Source organism: Microcebus murinus, chromosome 6, assembly GCF_040939455.1.
Source record: "Microcebus murinus isolate Inina chromosome 6, M.murinus_Inina_mat1.0, whole genome shotgun sequence".
Lineage (NCBI taxonomy): Eukaryota > Metazoa > Chordata > Mammalia > Primates > Cheirogaleidae > Microcebus > Microcebus murinus.
This window is the reverse complement of record NC_134109.1, coordinates 37,937,632-37,962,040: the sequence shown is the minus strand read 5'-3', so window position 1 is coordinate 37,962,040 and position 24,409 is coordinate 37,937,632. Positions and strand designations below refer to the sequence as shown.

The 24,409-nt window shown below is 38.4% G+C and overlaps 1 protein-coding gene across 2 annotated transcripts in view; it reads left to right on the top strand.

Moving 5' to 3' along the window:
- Positions 1-24,409, top strand: part of SYT16 (synaptotagmin 16) — a 240,179-nt gene that overhangs the window by 120,589 nt on the left and 95,181 nt on the right. The window contains exon 2 of one of the 2 annotated variants that reach the window (XM_012777654.2): positions 21,072-21,739. The exons of the other annotated variant lie outside the window; for it this stretch is intronic. Coding sequence (XP_012633108.1) covers positions 21,217-21,739 — 523 coding nt within the window. The 5' untranslated portion in view covers positions 21,072-21,216. The remainder of the gene's footprint in view (positions 1-21,071; positions 21,740-24,409) is intronic. 2 annotated transcript variants of the gene reach the window in all.

Below are 24,409 nucleotides of genomic sequence, written 5' to 3'. Positions count from 1 at the left end.
TGGCAGCTGGCTTCCCTCCATTGAGAAATCCATGAGAGAGCAAGGAGGAGCCATAGTTCCTTTTATGACCTAGTCTGAGAAGTCACACACTCTCAGTTCTGCCACATTCTGTTCATTCACTGAACACAGCCCAGCCTCAGGGGAAGGGGAACTCGGCTCCACTTTTTTGGGGGAAGAGTATCAAGGAATGTTTAAAAGATCACTATAGAAGATAATAATGGGGGAGGTGTAAATTACAGATTTGGCAATGGATTCAGCATTGGATTCAGCATTGCTGCTGCTGCAGTGGTCTTTCTTTTGAACTCTTCATGGGACATATGACTCATCTTCTGAAAACAGGGTGGGATATTTTAAAGAGAGTTTGTCATGTAAAATCTGGGACTTGTGAATGGTTTGTCCACCACTGTTGCAGCTGGGACATAGGGGAGTGCGAGGAGCAGATGTCTGCTAGGTCATGGGGCAGTATGTAGGGTAGGATTTATAATAATTCTACTTTCTCCCCTTTGGCAGCTGGCTGCCACTCATTATGTGACCTTGGCAAATTATGGAACCATTTTAAACTTCCTTATCTGCATATTAGGATTATCAATACATCTCTTGCAGGATTGGTCTAGGTTAAGTGAATTAACTTTGCAAAGATGCCAGTATAGTGCCTATGGTAAAGTCCTAACAGAACTTTAGCCATAGCTGTGCAACAATAACAAGTCACAGTAACAGCTGCTGGGGATGATATCACACATTAATATGTTGTATTCATTACTGAAATTGGGAGATTAAAGTTGGTGATGTTTTCTCCTTTGCAAACTATAATGGGTGCAAAGAACTAAGGTTAGAGCTATTTTAAATATTTCCTTTTGTCTTGTTTGACATATCTGAATATTTTAAAGACAATTATGAATTATACTTGCAAATAAGTTGAGGTTTGAAGATAATTTTGAGACAATAACAATAAAGCACAAACCAGAAGCTGTTAGCTCTAGAAACACTGAAAAATACATGTCTCAAACTCAGAGTGGGGTCATATGAAGGGAGGTAAAAATAGTTTATTCAGGAGAATCTCCAAATTATAATGTCTAAAAAGCAAACACCTTCATTTTGACATTTCTCCCTTTTAAAAGTTTAATTATCATTGATCAGAAGTCTTTGAAAAAACATGCTTCTATCCCAGATTTTTTCTCACCTTTGATATTTGCCTTAATTATCATCTTCAGAGCTCTGATTTCTCAGTGAAGTTGGGATGTTCTTAACATATTTTGACAGACGTAAAGAAGGCAGGCAGGCAGCCTGGTGTGGTGGAAGAGCGTGGGGCAGACAGAGCTCAGTATTGCCACTAATTGGCTGTGATATTTTGGGAAACTCACTTCACCTCTCTGGGCCTTAAGTCCTCATTTGCAAATTGATGAGTCTGGACTAGCTTTCTCCCAGTTCTCATTCTGTGATCCTGTTTGATTCTTAGGGTTACCATAGCAACTTCTTCTCTAGCTCTCAGTCTATGAATGGAGGAGACCTAATAAAAATGATTAAAAGTCAACTAGACCATCCTACTTGTAGATTGAACCATATGAAATTGCCGCTTTTATAGATCAAAAAATGGTGGAATATCAGCAACCTAATTAACCAATATAATCCAATATATGTGAAGTTCTGAGGAATAAAAGAATTCTTTTTGCTTATGTTGGTAATTTATTTTCTGAACCTACTATGCAAAGTAATTTACCTGACAAAAATACATTGCCTTCCTTTAGGGTATATATTTTTCAAAGTTCAAAGAATTTACACACATAATTCTATCTGGATTTAGGTAAGGGGAGAAAGAAATGGAATAGTTTCTTCCTAATAACATAGAGTATATTAATAGTAATATAGATGATGATAATTGATAACTATCATTTATTTAACACTTATTATTGCCATGCACCTGCTAAGTATTTTGCATGCATTATTTGATTTCTTTATGCAAAGTACTTGTCTTGTTCCTTAGTAGTGATTGCTTTGGGGGAAGGGTGGATACCACTGGAACAAAGAAGCCATTGTTCAGCTTTGAGATAAAAAATTAATTAAAAATAAAAATCCCATTGTGAGATAATAGTTTTTAAAGAAACCTAGCTTTGAGAGAGAGAAAAAATGAATTTTGTTTCTCATTTTTTGTTTTGTTTGTTTTCCCCCAAAGCTTTCTTTACATATCAAGGGCAATATTTACAAATAGGAGCATTGATATGAGGGCTTTTCCTTCCAATTAGATTCCCAATTAGAGAAAAATGCCCTACACTTCTGGAAAGGGCAGACTATGACTTAAAAGATGACAGGAAAGAGATTTGGAGGACTTGGAATGTTTCCTGACCTGGCCCTAAGCAGGGCAGGAGGGCAGTTGCAGATGTGGGATGGAGTGGAACAGTTGTGGTAGGAAGATTGGAATCCTGAGGAAGGGTCAGAAAGCAGAGCGAGTGCGCTTCCTGTTTGGAACTGCGCGGGCAGGAGACTGCCACATAGCAGTCCCACGTGGGCCTGGGTGGCTGTGATTGGGGGTGCGGGGGACAGGGGTAGAACATACTGGCGGTGCTGGAGGGAGAACGAACTTGAGAAGATGCCGCTCCTGCAGCTCCTTGGGGGAGCAGTTCATGGCAAACGGGTGTTTTAGAAGTTTCTGCGTGACTTGGGATAGATGGGGGCAGAGCAGATAGCAGAGGAATGAGTTAATAATGTGCCTTCCGGAGAGCTGTTGCAGCTTGCAATGAGACAGGCCGGCCATATTGGAGGCTGGGGGCAAATAACTCAAGGCCTTTTGGAATCAGGGCTGGCTTCATGGGCATGCAAACTGTGCAGTCACACAGAGCCCCGTACTTAGAAGGGCCCCTGTGCTTGGCTTAATGCTCTGTTGTTGCTGTCTTGAAATTCTTAATGATCTCCAAGGGCACTTCGTTTTCATTTTGCACTGGAAGTTATGTAGTTGGTGCTGCCTGGCACCATCACCAAAAGCTACTCTAAGCACAGACACTTCACGGGGACTGCTGTAAGGGCAGAGGTTGATTGCTCCAGAGGCCAGCAGGAACTGCTAAATAAGCCCACACCCATTCCTGCACACTCGCTGGTGTAAGTGAACATGGGGTGGGAGTGCAAATCCCAAAGACTGATTATTTATCCCAAATGAAATGTACTGAGCTGCTTTGAGTGGGCATGTTTAAGTTTAGTTTCTCAGCATTGAGCATGGGAAGTGTGGGTCCCCTAGAGAAAGACGGGAGTGAGTAAGGAGGCAGCTTGTGTGCACTGAAGCAAAACTGGTGTTCAGCAGGAGCTCAGAGTAAGGCTGTGCCAGCTGTAGCTCAGAAGGCAGGTTGTTGAAATGTGACTATTTTTCCTTCCAGTTGGGAGAAAGGCCCAGCTGACCGCCCACCCATTCCTACCTGCAGCTCCTTGGCTACCTTCTGGTCCAGCAATTCTGTTTGGGCCACAACGGCTGTGGTTGTCGAATATTTTTAATTTCCTATCTGCATTTAGGTGAGGGTTTGTTCAAGTACAGAGGCTCTCCAACTTATGGGATAATCCCATCATAAACAAAGGAGCATACAATGCTTTTGTATCATCATAAAATAGAAAAATCCTAAAGTGAACTGTTGTGAGTTGGAGACTGTACAACTTTTCCACTACCCAATTCAATAAACGGGTGTTAGAATCATCTAACCATCTTCATTTTACTGTTAAGGAAACCTAAGCTTAGAGAGATGAATTTTTTTCCAAGCTATTTAGTGGCAAAACTGGGACTTAGACTGATGACTGCCTAACCCCAGAGGCCAACATCTTAATTGCCCTATTTTTTTGCCCACCTAATCTTCCCAGCTCAATCTACTATTACTTTATGCTTTTAAAATAAAGATGAATTTCTGGGATAAAAAAAAATAGAGGGAAAAAGAGGATTTGGTGGATATGTTAGTTTCCTATGGCTGCTATAACAAATAACCACAAACTTGCCTATCTTAAAACAACATAAATTTATTCTTGCATAATTCTAGAGACCCAAAGTCTGAAATAGACTTGTCAGCAGGGCCACATTCTCCCTAGAGGTCATAGGGACAATCTGTTTCATGCCTCTCCTAGGCTCTGGTCCTTTTTGGTATTCCTTGGCGTGTGGCTGTATCACTCCAGTCTCTTCCTCTGTCTTCTCATCCATCACCTTTTCCTGTGTGTGTCTGTCCTCTACCTGTCTTTTGTCATTGGTTTTAGGTCTCACTCTGATAATCTGGGAAGGCTGTCTCATCTTAAGATCCTTAATTACTTCTGCAAAGACCCTTTTTCCAAATAAGGTAACATGCACAGGTTCTGGCCATTAGAACATGGACATATCTTTTTTGGGGGGGTGGAGGGTGGGCACCATTCAGGCGATTATAACAGGAGAGGAGGGCAGAAGCATCATGTGGGAGTGGTTTTCAGCCATTCCAAATAAGGAGAGTTGATAAAGAATTGGATGCAAAATTTTCTTCATTTTCCTCCACCTTTGGTATTCCACACTTCTCAACTGGGGTTAGAAAGATTCTTAACAAAGAGATAAAACAAAAGCTTTTATGTATGGACTGTAATGAATGTTTTCCCCTTGTAACCCTAGTTGAATTACACTGGATCTCAATCTCGGGAAGCTTTAAAAAACTACCAGTGCCCAAAGCTTTCTGCAAATTAATTAAATTAGAATGGGGAGTGGCAGGGCAAAATTACAGTTTTAAGAAGAATGCTAGGTGATTTAACCCTTTGCACTCGGATGTCAAGTGTGGATAATGTCTAGTGGATAATGAGAAAAAAGCAAGCGAGTGCAAAGGGTTAAAGGTGAGGCTGGTGGAAGGGGGTAGGTTCATCGATAAATTCCCTTCTCAAGCCAGGAAGGGAAGCACTAGAGCAGGTTGTTAACACTGGCCCAGCCCACCTGTGTTTCTGCCCACACCAAAGATCCACTCATGGTTACCCCACCTAGTTTTCTGCCTCCCACCCCCCACCTACCTCCAACCACATTGGTGAGAAAGCAAGGTTTTTCCTTCATGGTCCTTTCCCTTTCCACTGCCCCACGTGTATCATGCCACTACCAGCAGTTTACTTCTGCACAAAGATTACAAAAATAAGTTATTTGGAAAAGGTGCCTACTTTGTAAGATTATTCAAGGTTGTCAAGTTACCACCAACTCTAAATAAAATTCAAGATTTTGAGAGTTTTACAAGTTTGCAGTGAATTTGGGCAAAACAGAAGAGTCTGGCCGTCCCATCTATGTATCTTCCAGTGTTTTCTTAATGATTTTGATAACATTTTATTTTTCTTTTATGGTATTAATCAGGATCTGAAACAGTTGTAAAAATAAAAATACATAGTATAGTGGCCAGGATATAGGGATGGTCTTACCTTTTTTTTTTTTTTTTTTTTCTTCTTAAAATGGAGAGGGACATTTAGCCTTGTGCTTATTGTATATTTGTAAATAACCATCATCAGCTTCCTCATACTTCATATATATTAATAGTATGGTAGACACACTAACTATAGGCAGAGGAGGAATTTTTCAGGATAACGTAAATACACTATGATCCACGCTCTTTACTTGGAGGTTTTGTTGCCTTCTTAGCACTGACTTCTCTTTTCTCTGCACCCAGAGTCTGGTTTCCTTCACCTGCACATCTGTGCAGTAGCTTCCCTTTGGGCTTGTACTACCCAAATGAATTTTAAATAAATCAAATGTTTTGGAATCAAGAAAAGATTCAGTATTCCCTTCTTCCCCCCTTTTAATAAGATGATTGAAAACTGTAAATGGCACTGAGGTACTTTTTAAAATAGTCTACACACTTTAGAATTGCACAATAATTTGTTTTAGTTAAGGATTGGATAATCTTTAGTAAATTGATATCTTCTACTCTCCCAACCTCTCTACTTTGTCCTATTTTGTCTTAAAATAATGGGATGCATGAAATATCCCCTTTATACTTCTTGCATCACCCTTTCCCCACTGGAGCATATGCAAAACAAGACCCAACTTTCAAGGGTGGTATCTAGAATAGGAAGCAAACACTTGTTAGTAATATTATGTTGCAAGCTATTTTCTCTTCTGATTTTAATGCCTTAATTTGCATAGAATATATATTTCTCTAATGATGGGTTATATTAGACTGAATTCTATGAAATTGCTGTTTTTATAGGCCAGAAATTTGATATGGTTCAACCTAATACATGAGATTAAAATTTTGAGAATTGAGAAACTATAAAAGTTTGTTTGAACATTAGGATGAGCCTTGATGTATCTCATTGTGGTGTCTAGTTACTGGTTTTGGTGATTTGATTAAGGCATAAATAATTGAGAATTGATGTCAATCTTATACTAGTGCTTTGAAAAAAATCTATAGGCTTGTAATAATTCCAAATGGGCCCATTACCTGTTTAGTGGGTGTAAATTCCAAAAATATCAACTGAGAGGTTACTGGTTTGACAATATTCACCATTCAGCATTATTTATTGAGAATTGCCATGCCACACACTGTGCTAAGTGCTGGATATAAAATGGGCGAAAAAGAGAGACACAGTTCCGACTTTCTTGGAAATTACTTTCTTTTGGTGAAAACAGGCAAAAACAAAACATGAAGTTAAGAGGCGAATAAATAAAATAGATTGTCATAAACACTGAGGTCCTAAATTAAAGACTAATTGACTGGACAGGGAGATTTCCTTTAGATAGGGCTGAGTATGGCTTCCTTACTGCTGGTGTCAGGTGTGGTTAGGGAGAGTTGGTTCTTTGGCTCCTTGCTTGGAAGTATCACAAGCAGGGCTGGCGCGATGGAGTCATGACAGACACGAAGCACTTCCTCACAATCAGCTTTTTTTTTTTTTTTTTTTTTTTTTTTGAGACAGAGTCTCACTTTGTTGCCCAGGCTAGAGTGAGTGCCGTGGCGTCAGCCTGGCTCACAGCAACCTCAATCTCCGGGGCTCAGCGATCCTACTGCCTCAGCCTCCCGAGTAGCTGGGACTACAGGCATGCACCACCATGCCCGGCTAATTTTTTGTATATATATTTTTAGTTCGTCAATTAATTTATTTCTATTTTTGGTAGAGACGGGGTCTCGCTCAGGCTGGTTGCGAACACAATCAGCTTTTATTGTAAAGCAAAAATAAGTTACAGAGAGAGGAACAGGTCTGTCCCCATGAGTAGAGATGACCCTGAGTTTAAAGACAGAGTATAGAAAGTATAGTTCACTCTCAGGGTCAGTAGAGAATGGCCAGCTCCAATAAGGAGAGCGTCATCCCTGGGCTAGGGTACATCCTTTATGCTAATTCCTAATAGTATGTTAAGCTGGGAGTGGAATAGTCATGTCTTTTTGGAGAAGTGGGTGGAGATTCCCACAATCATGTGCCCTCCCATTTTCTGCCCTTGTATGGCTGGCTCTAGAACTGTCAGGGCGCTAGGGCATGTGAGTTTTACTATGTTAATAAGGGAAAGAAAGTTACCTTTGGTCATAAGCTCCTAGCTTCTGCGCATGCTCCTGGGCGGGAAAAGTCCCTAACCTCGAGTTCTTGCTGTTGTGGTTTCTTTTCTCTGTTTTTATTAGTCCTGACCATTGGCCCTTGACTCACATCCCCTATGGCCTGCCCTGCCGCCTGCATACCCTCGTCCCTAAACTGGGTAGGATAACGAACAGTCTCTAGTGGCCATAGGGACCTCTATTAGTGAGGGTTTTCCAGAGAAGCAGTACTAATATAGTGGGAGTGTGTGTCTCTGTCTGTGTGTGTGTGTCTCTGTCTGTGTGTGTGTATCTGTAGCGAGAAAGGGAGAGAAAGGGGGAGGGGGAGACAGAGAGGGAGAAGGAGAAAGAGATTGAATTTCGGAATTAGCTCACATGATGATTATGGAATCTGGCAAGTCCGAAATCTGTAGGGTAGGCTGGTAGGCTGCAGACCCAGGGAAGAGCCGATATTGCAGTTCAAGTCCAAGGCCATCTTACTGGCAGAATTCCTTCTTCTTTGGGGCAGGGCAGTCCTTGTTCTAGTCAGGCCTCCAACTGATTGGGTAAGGCCCGCCCACATTACAGTGGGCAACCTGCTTTACACAAAGTCCACTGGTACAACTGTTAATATTATCCAGAGAAACATCCAGAATAACGTTTGACCAAATATCTGGGCAATATGGCCCAGCCACGTTAACAGATAAAATTAATCATCACAGGATCTTACCTTCCATCTGTGTTTGTGTTCTTGTTTCTTCCAATGTATTATGGTAGGGAGGTTGGGGAAAAAAAACAAAAAACTTCACTTTAAAAACTTTTTATTATGGAAATATTCAAATGTACAAGAAAGTGGTGAGGGAATAGCATCACGAACCCCATGTGCCTGTCACACAGCTTCAATAACTATTGACAAAAATGACTCATTTCTAAATTATACCCTCTTGTCTCCATTTTCTTATTTCCCTTGCTTAGGAGAGAATGTCACTTTAAAATCTCCATCTCTTCAGCCAGCAAAGCTTTAGATAGGAGGGAAAAAAAAGTAAAACCTCCATCTTTTACTACTGTTTTCTTGCAACTTAGATAATGGGTTATAGTCCCCTGGTCTGGAATTTGATCCAGTAAATGAACGTGTTACGCAGCCAGCCTATTGGTGGGGAGGAGGCATTAATTTAGAGGTTGGGAGGAAACGAAAAAGTCACTCTACAGATCTGGGCACATTTTCAGTTGGAATATGAGCAGCTCTGCTTTTTGGGTTATTTACATAAGGGTGCATGGTGAGTTTCCTTAGAAACAGATTCTTCTTGGGGGCATTTGAGCTTCCTCTGTGATGCTAGGATAGTAATAAAAACAAATCTGAGGCTCTCTTTAAGTATGAATTGCTGTGGGAATGTTTAACACCTAAGTATGAGAGCTCCCTCAACACACATCACTATTTCAAAAGCTGCAGAAGAATTCCTGCATGATTTTTCACTTTCCCAATGACTGTGTAACATATGGGTATATATATTTAACATATATAGTTCTGAGTCTTATTTTTAGTCCAAGCTCTGGAGCCTTTCTGTGTTTTTGAAATAGTCATAGCATGGAATTTTATGACTGAGAGCTCTAAACAGCTCTCAGTAAACCTTGCTAGTCCACATAGAAACACTTGGTAAATGTTTATTGCTCAGTTGATAGAAGTTCTTTCCTCAGTCCTGCAGCATGGGTCTGCGGGGTGATCTAGGGAGGCCTTCAATGCATGTCCTTTTGAGGGATTTTTGATGTAATGGTGATGAATATGTCATTTTTAATTATAGCCGGGGAAATTTCTTGCAAGTTTAAAGGCTGTGTGTTTGTCTGCATATGCTAAAGCGTGGCATCGCTAACAGCAGTTGTTCTCTCTCTGACAGCTTCCAGAGAAAGCTTTCTTTAAGATACATTCTGTCTGGAGGATATCCTAGGTGGTAAAAGTTACATTTATCAGAGGATTGTTGGGTTTTTTTTCTTTTCTTGTCAGCAAGATAGTAATACTCATTACACTTTAAAGAGACATATGCTTTAAATTAAAAAAAAAATCAATTGATGGGTGGGCAGAAAGGAAAAGAGATTGTTTGAATAGACTAGAGTTAGTAGCACAGGTCAGTTTCTGCATTGAAGAGGGTGCCTATGAGTTTATATGCTTAACTAGCTATTTGAGTAATCAGTTTTAAACTGGTTGTTAGAATAATAGGTTAAAAAATCTCATCACTTTTCTTAGCCTGACAGATTAAAGTAAAAGAAAGGGCACGTCTATGTTTATACATTTCCATTAAAATATCTACATTCCTCTAAAACCCACTTTAAGAAGCAAATGACATATTCATAGCCTGATTCATAATAGTTTTTGCAGTAATGGCAAGCCTTTGTTATTTCAGGCTTTCTGATGGAGGTTTAATGACAAGGTGAAAGGTATTATTTGAAGTGTGTGAATTTAGGAATTCCAGCAAACACTTTTATTATTTTCTTATTGTTTTTCTAGTCCAGATCCTCTAGGCAATTATTAATACTTAGGAACAATTAATGTCAGTTTTATAGAATGAAATTGCTATCTGCTTATCTTTCTTGTTTCTCTCCAGGAAGCATTGACAATAGAGTGGTAATTAACAGTTGTCATTCCACAAAAATACGGGGCATTTGATGAGAAAGAAGGTGATGGAATAAAACCTCCCTTTAGGGCATTAACACTTTGAGTGTTTCTTTTTAAAATTATCTTGAAGCAAAATCCAGATCATGGTATGACATATTACAAATCATGGTAAGACATATTACAGAAAGTGTGGTGAAGCTGTTCAGTGTCTTACCTTGACTTTTGAGCAGAAAGCTCATTTTTTGAAAGTTGGTCTTTGAGCTTCCCAGATCCCTCCATCACTCTTCTGTCCCTAAACAAGTAATGCTTATTAAAGCTGTACTTGGTATGTCATTATTCTATGTGAGAAAGATGTCAGAGGCCTTTTACATTTTTATTTTTCCTGTAGTTTAGCTTTGTAGTCAAAGACCTAACCTGGTGTTAGTTTTAAGAACATTTTAGGGCAAGAATTCCATTTAGAATTTCTCCAAAGCTGAAATTAACCAAATGTGTGTTTTGTATGGGACTGTGTTTAGAAAGGGAAGCCAGTGTGAAGTGTCACTTTCATATCTCTTGGAGTATTTTCCTTTACGTTAGTTGCATTATCGCGGTACTTATGTTTACAGTCAAATTCTTTTTGGAATGAAATGTTAGTATTTTGCCATCAGAAAGTCGAATGTCATTGTTATGGGTCGTGGTCATAAATCTTAGTTGAGTACGAACTGGACTGTGCTGACAGAAGATTGCAAGGCATTTGCTGCTCCTCAGCAAGCAAGATTCCAGGTCTTTTTAGTGAGAGATTGGAAGGATTGAAAGAGAAAGAGACGGAAAAAACAGACAGGCACTGTTGGCTCAAAACACAAATAGAAACTAGCATTTTGGTTTAACTGAATAGATACAATCTGTATAACTATATATAATGCTATAAAATAGGTCACACGTATGTAAAATTAGTTAAACAGTTTGATTCCACTACTGTGCTTAGAAAACAGTGCTTCCCAGTTCGTATGTGAAATTCCCTGCCAGTGGAAGGGGAAATGTAAATGGAGAGTTTTCAAATGTTCTTTGATTGGGGCCACTTTGGCTGGGCAGACCTGAGAGACGTCATGTACTACCCGCCTAACCTACTTAGGTTTGCAACCACAAAGATCCCATTAAGGCTGCAGTTTCTGATGGGATCCCAGGGGACTCTGATTATTAATGTTTGCGAGACCAAGAACTATAGATATTGTCATGTTATTACCATTACTGTTCTAACAGCCCAGTCATCAAGGACCCCAGGAGACCTTATTTCAATAACCACTAATGAAGAAGATAAAATGTGTAGCAATAGTCATTTTAGTAATGAACAATTTTACTACCTGCTTAGTTTGAAGCTTGTGTAAACAAACGAAGGGAAAACATAAGGAAAAAATATCAAACAGTGGTTAGCATTGATTTAGAGTGCGAATTTCAATTTGAGAGCACTGATGTGTTCATTCATGCATAGGAAGGGGCCAGTATAGATAAGGATGGGGGCTTGCAGAAATACGTGTGATGGATAAGTAATTGGTGATGGAATGATTTTCTGCCTATGAATGAAAATTCCATTAGACTAAAGATTTATATTTCTCTCATCACAAACATAGTGGGGACCAGATTAAAACCTGTTGGGTAATTTTTGGTTGTAGGGTATGTATGTTTCAGAGACAGACCAAACTCAGCAATCTGTGCTGTTCATAGAAGTGACAGTGGGAAAGGGGGGGGACCCTTTTGAGACTCTGAAAAAGATATGAACATCATCTCCAGGGAAAAGCTCATTCCTTCAATGTTTGCCAATAGTTTACAATTTATAAAAATCCGTCCCTAGATTTTCTAGGAGGTTAGCCTTCTGTTTGAAGCAAAATGAATTTTATGTGTGTTGGATACCAACAGTAGTAAGTCCAAAGAAGGTGGCTCAGGGAAGCTCCTAAAGATCTTGTTTTAGATTGTTATCTTCGGGTTACCAAGTATAATCCTATCATTTTTCAGTTGAGGAAATGGAACCCAAGGAATTAAACATCTTTCTCAGGGTCACATATAGTTGCAGAGGTGAAACTGGCTCATAGTGCCTCATGTCTATTTATTTTAGTGTCATTCCACTATCTCTCCTAACATCTTAAGGAAAAAAAATATGAGTAATTGTAAATAAATAGTCTTTTGATTATTTGTTTTTTATTATTTTGTTTAGCCAGTTATACTTTTTGTTTTATTTTAATGGAAATTACAGAAGTAAGCCTTAGCCTATCTCCTGTCAAAAGACTTATAAATGTCAAATTTATGATGTTTTAATTAACATAATTTAACTATACTCTCATTTTGATGGGGAATACGGGTGTTTTTCTTGAGATGTAAAGGAATACGTATTATTACAAAAATAGGTACTTTCATAGATTTGAATTTGGGAAAATGTATTTAGGCCCCTCAGTAAAAACAGTAAACAAAAGACTGTAGAAACATGAAGGATATTTTAAAATGTTAAATGAGAGAAGCAGTATATAATATTATATGTTTAGGGATATGTATTCAAATATTCAAAAATATTGATTGCAGTACAATAGTCACCCTGCTAGGTGCTGACAACATGGCAAAGACAAAAATTAACTTGCTTTCTTGTCTCATGGAACAACTAGTTCTGTCTTACTAGATAGATGTTAAAAGAAATAGAAATGTTAAGAAATGTTAAGAAAAGGAATGTTAAAAGATGTTAAAAGAAATAATTTTATAAGTCATTAATAAGCTACAATTAGAAGTGTTAAAAAGTAAGAGGTGTTGTGAGAGAATATTTCAGGAGGACATGATTTAGTCTGGATTAAGGCAGGATGAAGGTGGGTTTTCAGGACAAACATTCTGAAAAGTGAAGTGTAAACTGGGACCCAAAAGGAGATGAATGGGCCCTGTTGGGGGTGGGGAGCCTTGAGGGAGGGAGGAGAAAGGAGGAAGGAGGGAGGAGGGAGGAGGGAGGAGAGGCTTTCTCATCTTGTGAGAAGAGCACAGTGAGGTAAGGAGCTGAAAGGAGGACTGAAGTGCTCAAGTATAAAGAACAAATAGAGAGTGCTTCAAGACAAGAAGGTGGCAAACCAGGCATGGCCTTTCAAGTCCTGTTGAGGATTTTTTGATGTTACCCTAAGAACAATGGGAAGCCATTTTAAACAGTGAATGACATGATTAAATATGCAGTTTAGAAATAATCACAGTCTTTATTCTGTGGAAACAGGGTAGGAGTGAATTCAGGGAGATCATTTAAGAGGCTGTTGAAATGGTTCAGGTGAGAAATAATTGTGACTTGGACCCAGGTATTACCTGTGTAGGTGGCAAGAGGCTGATGGAGTCATGAGTTACTGAGATGGAAGACGGGGTAGGCCTTGGTGATGAATTCTAGATAAAGGAGAAGGGGCTGTCAAAGATAATTATTAGGTTCCTATACAATATGATTACAACTCTGTACAAATTACAAAGGATAATGATAGAAGGAGCATGCAAAAATAATTGGGGTTGTGTTAAGGTGGAGGGATTATGAATGATTTTTTTCCATCTTTTTTCACCAAATTTTTGTAAGGCTGATATTACTTGTATAATTAATAAAAAGACTTAGACCAACATTGAATGATTACTGATATTAGAGTATTATGTAATCTATCTCAAGAAGGCTACAATTACCTTAGTTTCATCATTTTTGCCTTGTTTTTGAGCCTAGTGCATTTTCAAGTGATACAAATGATGTTTCTATCCCTTCTTTTGGGACAAAAATCAACAGTCTTGTATATCTCTTAGTCTGGGAATAATTCCTGCTAATTGTGCCTGCATTTTTCCTTCTTCAATTTCATTTTATTATCTCCTAATTATGTTGCTTTGTACTATGGCTGTTATTTGAGACTTCAGAATCTCCTTTATTGGTGGCCAGTAGATATGTACCAATGACCCTGGAACATAGGTGCCTGCCTTATAGGGGAGTCTATAGTGATCACTTTAGATAGGATGATGCAAAATGAGATTCTTCTTCATTTTGGTTGGGTTTTTAAAAAGGTAAATATTAATTTAATAAAATTCATTTTTTAGTTCTCCATAAAACTTTTATTATATGTGAGTCTGAAAAGGGTTTCTGTGTAAGAGCAGCGACAATCCCTTCAGAAAAATTGTGTCATTAAAGCCATGTTAAATAGTCCCCCTGGAGATGCTGAAGAACTTTATGTGTTTATATAACCACTGCGTATTTGTGGAGCATATTTAAATCTCTGCCTTGGATGTAATAGATACTCAAAAATACTCAATGGGATTATGAAATCCAAAGACTATTTAAAAGGGGCTATTACTATAATGGCATACACTTTGAGCATTGTAAAGCTTTTGTTGAGCCAATCCTAGTTTGCTTGAGATCATAATGCTCAAAGACATAGCTATCTGTTGGGTAGAGTTTAAAAAACATGCTTAAACATGAAGCTTTCTTGACTTAGCAGGAGTTTAGAATTTTTTTTTTACTTTATTAACTTATTTTAGAAAAGTAATTGTAACCATTTTCCTTATTTAAAGAGTTCCATGAGTGAAATAGGCAGTTGTGGTATAGTAGAGAATGAGAATTAACTTCAGAGCCAAACAAGCCTGGCTTTGAACCCCACACTTGCCACTCATTAGGGAAATCTCTTCATGTTTCTGATTTCTAGTGTCTCCGCTGTCTTTAAGGCATTTTGTGAAGATTTGAAGTAGTGGTTAAAGAAAGAACTTGGATTCAACAAAGGAGAATTGAAATACCAGTTCCACTGTGTATTTTAGCTATAAACCTTGGGGCAAATCCCTTACCCTTTTGGAGCCTCAGTAAAATGGGAAGGTTAATACCTTTCACAAAGAGTTTGTATTTATAAAAGTTGGCAAAAAGCACTGTAAACTATAAAGCAGCGGTCGCCACCCTTTTTGGCACTAGGGACTGGTTTCGTGGAAGACAATTTTTCCATGGACCGGAGTGGGGGGCGGAAAGGGGGAGATGGCGAGCAGTGATGGGGAGCAGCTGTAAACACAGATGAAGCTTAGCTTGATTGCCCTGCCTGCCACTCACCACCTGCTGTGCGGCCCAGTTCCTAACAGGCCACGGACCCATACTGGTGTGGTAGGGACCACAGCTGTAAAGGGTTTGGCAAATGTTAGATAGAATGATAGTTCCATTTTCCTAAGGTATTAGCTCATCAGGGAAAAGATTATAGGAGTTTAATATGTTTTTACCTTTTAAAATGTCATAAATTTTAGATTAATAATGAGTATCTGATGCTGGGTGCCTATTATACACTGAGATCTGTTCTAGGTGCTTTAAAAACATTGCATAATTTAATTTCCATGGTGAATTGCAAGATAGGGAGTAGTGATCCCCTTATTACATATGAGAACATTTAGGTCCATCCAGGTAATAGGATTTGCCCCGTGCTGTAGAGTAACTGAGAAGGAAATCCAAGATAGTCTTGTTTTGTGTGATTCCAAAGCCATTACTGTTTCTTTCCTTCACACTGTCTTATTTTTCTCAGTGTCTACTGATGAAAGTATATTTTGATTATAGGTCTGTTTCACATTTAATACTTAAAAGGTCTGTCCGACTGCTTATGTTCAGTCCTGACAATATGGCTATATTGTATCCATATTGTTGCTGTAAAGAGTCCTCAGTCTGTTTTTATATTTGTTAAGATGCCAACATTTAGAATGCATTTTGAACAAATGTTATAAAAGATATTTCATCTCAATGATATATATATATCTCCACATATATATATCCACATAACAAATTTGCTCTTAATAGAAAACACCTGTAGACTCTTCTCAATCATGTTCAAGATAAATTGTAGCCCATTGTATAGTTCTTGTTTTGACTCCATGCATTATTCATCTTCCTACGCCTTCTTATTCATATTAGGTATATGCAAAAAGCCTTTCTCCAGAAGGCATGATAATCATCATAAAAATGATAGACTTAATTAGCTTCATGACTACTCTAGTAAGTCAATAATAAATAACCATTTTATAGATGACACAAGGAAATTGACTGACAACCGTCAGATGACACTTGAAGTAAATCCTGTATTCTTTACTTGTACTTATGGCTTCCCGGTGGGTCTTGGTGAAGAATGATGAGAGTGGATTTTCCAAGTGATTTCTCCTTCAAAAAGTGATGAACACCAACACACTCCAGTAGATGAACTTGAATAAGATTTTGATTTGGGGTTTGGTTATCTGGGGACCGTATTATGGGAAACATTTTCTTATCTCTCAGAATGTGTCTGATTTTCTCCAGGAGCTGATAATCCTTTAAAAATCACACAGGCATAAGGCTTCCACTTTAGCTTTCACCAAAATAATGTAGATTTCAAAGATATAGCTTCTAGAACCTGGTATTTCTTTTTAGGTCGTAATTTTCCTTCCTGCAGGCAGTTGTCAACAGATAGAAAATGGGGTTGGACAGATTTAACTAACAGCCTTTAAAGGACTAGGCACATTATTGTTCTGAGCACAGAACACCTCTTCTCTGTTCACAGCTACCTTTGGTGAGGATGATCAAAATATATAATAAAGCGTACGGCTCAGGAATTTGATAGCTTTTCCTTCTACTGAAACACAACTCTTTAATGTGTACTGCTTAGTCATTCCTTATGTTTAAAATGGTCTTAGTCAAATTAAACACTTGTATAATTATGATATAATTCTACCTAAAACAAGATTTAAAAAAATATGTATCCCTTAGGTATATACTGATGGCTTTCCTTTCATCTTTCTTTATCAATCTTTACTAATTCTTTCTTAGATTGCTAGTTTATTCCAAGTACTTTAAGAGGTAGTAAACTTTCCCAGGTCATGTTTGTGATAGAAGCTTGCATGATAAACACACACACACACACAGCACACGTAATTTTTGTTTTGTTTTATACTTCTCATAATAATGAAGTATCATGAACTATTTGAATTTTAATAATGAGCCCTCTCAGCTATGGCAAGACTATAATGTATTTTGCCTTCTAATCCAGGGCCCTAGACTGTCTTTTTTTTTCTATTTTTCTTTGTCATGAAAGTGAGTATGTGTGTCTGTGTGTTTTTGTAATATCAGCAGCTACTCTCTCTTCTCGTTAGTTGCGAGAAGCCACCAAAGAACTAGGATACTAGGTATATATCTAGTATTACCCTTGGCGTGCCCTGCCAATCAAGTTGAAATTTACATTAGCAAACTTATCTCCATGGTTACTCTGCTAGCACTGAGCTCCTTTGGGTTTAGGCTGATTTAGTACAAAATAAAAGGTGTCTACTTTAAACATTTTAGTTAGTAACTTCTATTCATTCATTCATGAACATGTGGAGTCTCTGCCCCATGTGGATTCTGGAGCTACAAATAAACGTAGTCCCAGACCATCGGAAGAGGAGGATGACAAACATTTACCCTATCACGTGAAACATTATATTATAAAGGCACATTCAAAGTGCTCCAAGGCCACACCTTTAGTTGTATTAATAGATGAAGTGTTGACAGTGGAAGCAATAGGAGTTTCTTTGTTAAAAAAAAAAAGTGTTTAGCAGGCAGGATTAGGGAGAGAAGGCATCCTTGACAAAACAAACAGAAGTCAGGGAAGAGTATAGTCACTCTAGAAAATGCTTAGTGTGTTAGCTTGATGGGCACATAAGACTTTACAATGAGGAAAGGTAAGGAATGGCTGAGCCCCCACTGTGTGGCAGTATTGTTGGGGACAGTTCATACACAGCTGGACATTCACTTAGGACAAAAGGTAGGGCTCTGTGAGTTAATATATGGAAGTCATTCTAAGCTGGAATGAACCACTGATCTGAGGCCCCTTCCCCTGTCCTGCTGCCCCAGACCATCTCACATCCAGGGATTCAGCAATGAAAGAGTTTATACTTAAGGTCCTCTTTAGCAAAAGCCCAGTTGGATAGTACTGATTATTAATTTTTTGAGCATCTTTTCTCTTGTATACCATAGTAAAGAATTTGAACCTTATCCTATAGGGTAGGGCTTGGAAATTCAGATACTGCCATGGGTCACGCAGGCCATGTAGAAATGAGTGAAGCAAGTGGGTATAAACAACAGAGAGGTAAGGATTCTCATAAATTGGAAGCATTCAAAGTAAGTTTTAAAAAATACTGTACCAACAATCAGTGGTGATTTTGACAGATGGGCTGCCAGTGCTCAAACTTTGCAGTGTAAGTAATAGGAAGCCATAGTGGATATTTTTTTAAATAGGAGAGTGATCCAACATTCATTTGTTAGAAAAATCGCCATGGTGGTTTGATGGACAAAGATTACAGAACCAAGGGATTTAAGGCCAAGAATGTGGGCTGTACTAATTCGAAGATTGGACAAGAAGATGCTGGCTCAAATTCAGAGGTTTTGGGTTGCACTTCAAAACAAAATTTTCTCTGTATAATAAAACAATAGAGAGGATTATTAATGGTGACATGTCATTTCTGTCTTAAAAAGTTTCAAGTACCAAAAGGACAGTTGTAGAAGCTAAAGCCACTGATGTCTCAGAGAAAACCTTCCAGGCCTGTGATGCCTGGAAGTATAGTAACTCATACAAAATAATTGTGGATAAAAAAACAAACAGAAAAGCTGTGGGTGGTGAAATGGGGTGAAACAAATGCCGAAGGAATCTTTAATGTTACCAAGCAGGGGATCTGTGTGGCTAATACTGTTTAACATCTTTTCAACAATTCTGAGTAGGTTTTATTCATTAACTTAAATATATTGAGGACATAACATATGCTAGGTGTTGTTTTATGCATGGTTTTTTATCATGCAGGATTTATTTATTTATTGAGAATGTACTATGTGCTGGGAACACTTCTAGGCATTGGGGATAAAATGGAGAATAAAACAGACACTCCCTGTCCTCCGTGGAGCCTCCATTCTAGAGGAGGAGAAAGGCATGAACCTGATACGAGGTCAGGTTATGGAGAGCAAACAGGGAGTGGGAAAGACTAGAGACTGAAACCAAGTAGGTATGTTATATCTGAGGGGACTAGAGTGTGAGGAAAGGTGATCACCACACAAAACATGGTGGAAGCGAGTCTTTGTAGACCAAAAACTAACATTCTCCTCCCCTAGAATGGAGGTTCCATGGAGGACAGGGAGTGTCTATTTTATTCTCCATTTTAGCCCCAATGCCTAGAAGTCTGCACAGCACATAGTACATTCTTAATAAATAAATAAACAAATCCTGCATGATTTGAACTGGGAATGGAAGGAATGGAAGGAAGGCATGTCGAAGAGAGACTCACAATTCCTAATGTGAATCTAGAGTGTTGAACATTTGTAGTAAAGTGAGGTATGTGCTAGGTTTGGATGACCTGAATCTGAGATTTTGGTGGGACAGCCGAGTGTAGCTATTTCCTTATATCAGTATTTTGCAAACTTTGGTGGGTGTCAGACTTACTTGGGGAACTTGACAAAATCGCAGAGGTTCAGGTCAGACTCTATTCTTTCAACCAGCACACGGTTCCTTTGTGTTCTTTACTAGCTCACTCAGTGATTCCAACATACTAAAGTTTGAGAATCACTGGCTTAGATAGCTAGAGATACAAGTCTGGAAAGAAGGATTGAGCAAAGGATTGGAGGTGTACATTTTGGTGTATATTTTTCTAAAAAGGTATATGTTTTTCTAAAAATGCATTGATTGAAACTTAGGGATGGGCCAACTCTCCTAGCTGGTAAGTATAAAGGGGAAGGAGGAAAAGCCACAGGATAGTGGGTGGTTGTGTACATGTGGTTGGGGTGAGGGCAAGGAAAAGCCTGACATAAAGACACATGAATTATTCAGCATAGGGGAAAATGCAGAGAGCTCAGTTTCCCTTTAACTGAAATGTGGAATCCATGGAGACAGAGCTCTCAGGGTTACCTTATAGCTGGCATTGTGCCCAGCAATTGTTAGGTACTTAATCAATATTTGTTTGAGTGAATCAATGCATCTGTGAATGGCTAACTAGAAATTTTTGGAAGAATGTAAGCAGTCCTATCAAATGCAGTAGCCTGAGGTCAAAAGAGCTGAAACCTGAGATTGTTAATAGATTTAGTCAGAAGAAACTATTGCTACAAAAGAGATGGGGTAAATTAAGTTCGAGCAGTGAGTTCAAGCTTTATAGTTATTTATAACATTCATCTTGAGCTGTTGATGAGTAGTGAACATCAATAAAAATATATATACACACATACATAACATACACATGTATGCATATATATGTACATGTATATGTTGGTCTGCATGTATACATGTAAAAGTATAGGTATTTAGCTCTAGGGTCTTCATACTGTCCTGTTGTTCTGTTGATGTCCTGTGGCTGCTTCTTTCAGGCTGCAAATCTCCTGGATGCAGTGTGTCTCAGGAGTCTCAAAGGTTGTCGACGGCTGTCTTTGGGAGGTTGGAACATAGACAAAAGCAATGAGATGCCAGGGGCATGTCTCCAGTAAGCTAGATAAACCATTTGCCACCCATAGTTTTTCAGTGATTGCTCCCCAAGAATAGATATAATTTCTAGAAATTGCATAAAAATATAAAATCCTATTTTAAGATTTGTTTAAAGCTTTTTAATTCCAGACACACATTTCCTTTGAAAGGATAAACCTTTGTGTTACAAAGCAGAGATGCTTATTAGTCATCTCTCTGGGATCTGCGGATTCATCGATGAAACATCCAACTTTTCATGTATTTTGAAATGTCATGCCTAACTGGATCTTAATGAAGATTCATTTCTCCTTTTCACACTGTTAAGTGTGGTCTGTCGGGGATAGACTTCTCTCGGTCCACATGAATGGAACCCATTACTGCTAATGGAAGCTTTGCACATGCCTGTGAGGGTGAATAGGCATTGAAATAACCTACATCTAGACTTTTGCAGTCATTTTTATTTAGCTATCTTAAGATTTCAAAGATGATTTTTTTGTCCCTAAGTGCTGCTTGAAATTGATTGTAGGTATCTGGTGATGGGCCTGAGGTGGTAACTTTAACAGGTATAAGTATTTCTTTCCTCTGTTTCAGCTGAGAAGTTTTGAGAGTGAAATATTCACAGCCATTAGGAGACCTCCAATTAAATTTCTCATCATGCTTATTCTGTAGTTCACATTAAGTCCAGAGTACTGAAGGAACGGAACAAGTGGACTCGGTAGACATCAAAGAGCTGGCCATGGTGTTGGCCATGGCATCTCAGGAGGCTCAGAACTTCTTCCAGCCTTTCTCTTCCTGGATATCTCGGGTTTATGAAGCTCTCCAGCAAGCAGGAGATATATTATCTGCTTCGCTGGTTAACATAAGCCAACAAGACTCTAAATTGAGTGACAAACTAGACCAGGATGTAGATGATATTAAGATTCAGGAAACTTACTTTGGAGATGAAGAACAAGACAATGATTGGAGTCAAGAGGATGAAAATTCCGTATTTCTTGAAGTGGATCACTTCTCATGTTGTAATAGTGATTTGCAGAACTCTGCCCAAAGCCCAAGCCCCAGACTTAGCCAACATGCAAAGGACTCATGTTCGACAATGTCCCAGTGGCCCAATCAGACCCTTGATGACCAAAAGTCACCACATGTGCTTTCTTCTATTGCCGAGGAAGAGCATCACCTTGAAAAGCAAAGAAGTGGCCTTGCATACAGCTTTGACAGTCAGATCCCTGGTACTTTAGAAACTGTTAATGGAAAAAAACAAGGTAAGCTAGCCAGTCATTTTCTCTGGGTTCTTCCAAAGGGCATTTCTACTTATTTTATTTTTACTTTTTTTTTAGCTCTCACATGGATTTTATTTTTCTCTCTCTTATACCTTCCCACATACTGGCTTCTGATTTCAGAAGCTCTATGTCTAGGGGCTCGATATTCCAAAACCATAGTTCTGAGCAAGTGAAATGGTGAAAATGAGTCTGTGGATTGTTTGAGAAACCCCTTGTGCACATGTCATGCTTTTTAAAATATCTTTTAAAATGTTCTTTTTTTCCTTTAGGTTAGGAATTTCTAGATGTTACTATATTATTCAGTGTGAAATCCTGTGCAAAAAGCCATACTTATTGCAGAATTTTTAGTTGATAACACTCCAAGAACACTTCTCACAGTGTTTTACTGAGATGTGATGTGAGATGACAGGAGATAAGGAAATCTTTGAAATGAGAATAGCTTGATTTTCTTTTAGCCCTGAATGGCAAGGACTTATTTGATAAAAACTGCCTATAAAGCTTTATGCATTCAGAACTGAGCACATACTAGGTCTTCAATATATGCATGATGAATATGATAGAAATGTAATTAACTCTGTAACAATAGCTGTAGTGTGTTCCAGCATGAATTCTCACGCTTCTAATCCTCTAACACTGAAGTAAGGGCATTCTATCTGGCTAAGGGAGAGGTAAATGAGATGCAGGGAAGTATGCATGTGTGGTTGTAATGCATACATAGCTCACGCAGATTAGTGGATTATTTAAGTGATCCAAAGACAAAGTCATTAATTCCCTTCTTGGAGACAGAAGAATGTTCTGGAATAGTAGAATAGCTCATAGGCTTTTCATCCATTTTCAGTGATCCCTCTTAGTTTTATGTTTTTAGGAAATGGTTTTTTTGTTTGTTTGTTTTGAGACAAGGTCTCACTCTTTTGCCTAGGCTGGAGTGCAGTGGTGCATTATAGCTCACTGCAACCTCGAACTTCTGGGCTCAAGCTATCATCCTGCCTCAGCCTCTCAAGTAGCTGCAGGTACTGCAGGTACACACCACCACGCCTGGCTAATTTTCCTATTTTTTGCAGAGATGGGATCTTACTATGTCACCCAGTCTGGTTTTGAACTTCTGGACTCAAGCAATCCTCCCACTTCAGCCTCCCACAGTTCTGGGATTGCAGGTGTGAGCCACTGTGCCCAGCCTAGGGCAGTGTTTTATTCAGATGTGTGAAGTCTTGGTATATAAGGAAACATACTTTCATATGCTTCTCCTAATGCTTTCTTGATACTGGTATTCAAATTAAAGCAATATTGAAATGCTAGAATAAATTGGTGGAAATGAGGTAGGCTGATATTCTTTCCGAACCTGATAAATCATAAATAATTGCCATTTTGAGTCTTTAAAAATAGATTCGAGTTGAAATTTCAATTTTTAGTTTAGAAAATTCTTGCCAAAGTTGAACTATATGTGCAACTGTTGTGAATTTGGCTAAATAGATGCTTAACACTGGTTTTGTTAATTTTTGTAGTTGTTGTAAAATCTCATGGCAGTAAAACAATTGTGTTAATTTCTCCATTAAGGGATGCTTGCTTGTTCACTAGATTGTAACCTTCTGGAAGGCAAGGACCATGACATAGATTCGTCTCTGTATCCTTAACAGTGAGCACAATGTTAGGTATATAGTAGGATATCAAAAAATAATTGATGATGGAATAGCAACAAGGGAAGCTAACAATTTTATGCGATGTAAACTATTATTATTCTCACCTTATAGTTGATAAAACTGATGCTTAGAGAGTTTGAGAACATATCCAAGATCCACATTTAGCAAGAGGCAGAGCTCAGGCAGTCTGACTCTAGAGTTTGCATACTCTTCCCCCCCCCCTTTTGAAGGTATAATATACATACACTAAAATTCATCCTTATTGTACAGTTCTGTGATTTTTGACAAATAGACACAGTCTTGTAACTGCCACCATGAAGTATGAAATGGTTTTATTATCTCAAAAAATTCCCCCACATCCCTTCATAGTTAATCTGTTCCTTCATCTCCAGCCCCTGGCAAGTGCTGGTATGTTTTCTGTCTCTAGTGTTTCCTCTTTTTACAGAATGTCATATAGATGGAATTACGTAGTTTGTAGTTTTTTGAGTCTGGCATCTTTCACTTACCATAATGTGTTTGAAATTCATCCGTGTTGTGTGTCTCAGCAGTTTGTCCTTTTAAATTGCTGAATAATATTCCATTGCATGAATGATTGATTTGATCAATCACTTTGATTGATTGTTGATTTCATCAGTTCAGGGATATTTGGGTTGTCTCTAGTTTTATGTCTTTCTTTCCAGTATCAATGTCTATCTCTTTTTCTTGACTGAGTACACTGGATAGGACCTCTATTATCAGGTAAATAAGAGTGATTAGAGTAGATATCCTTGCTTTGATCCTAGACTTAGTGTAAAATCTTTTCTGTCTCTTACTGTTACTTAGTAGTTAGGTTTATGTTTCTGTAGATGCTCTTTGTTATGTTGTAGAAGTTCCCTTGCATGCCAATTTGCTGTGAGTTTTTATCAAAAAAGGATGGTGAATTCTGTGAAATGTCTTACATCTATTAAGATGATCATATGGTTTTTCTTGTTTAGTATGTTGAAATGCATTACACTGATGAATTTTTGAATTTTTG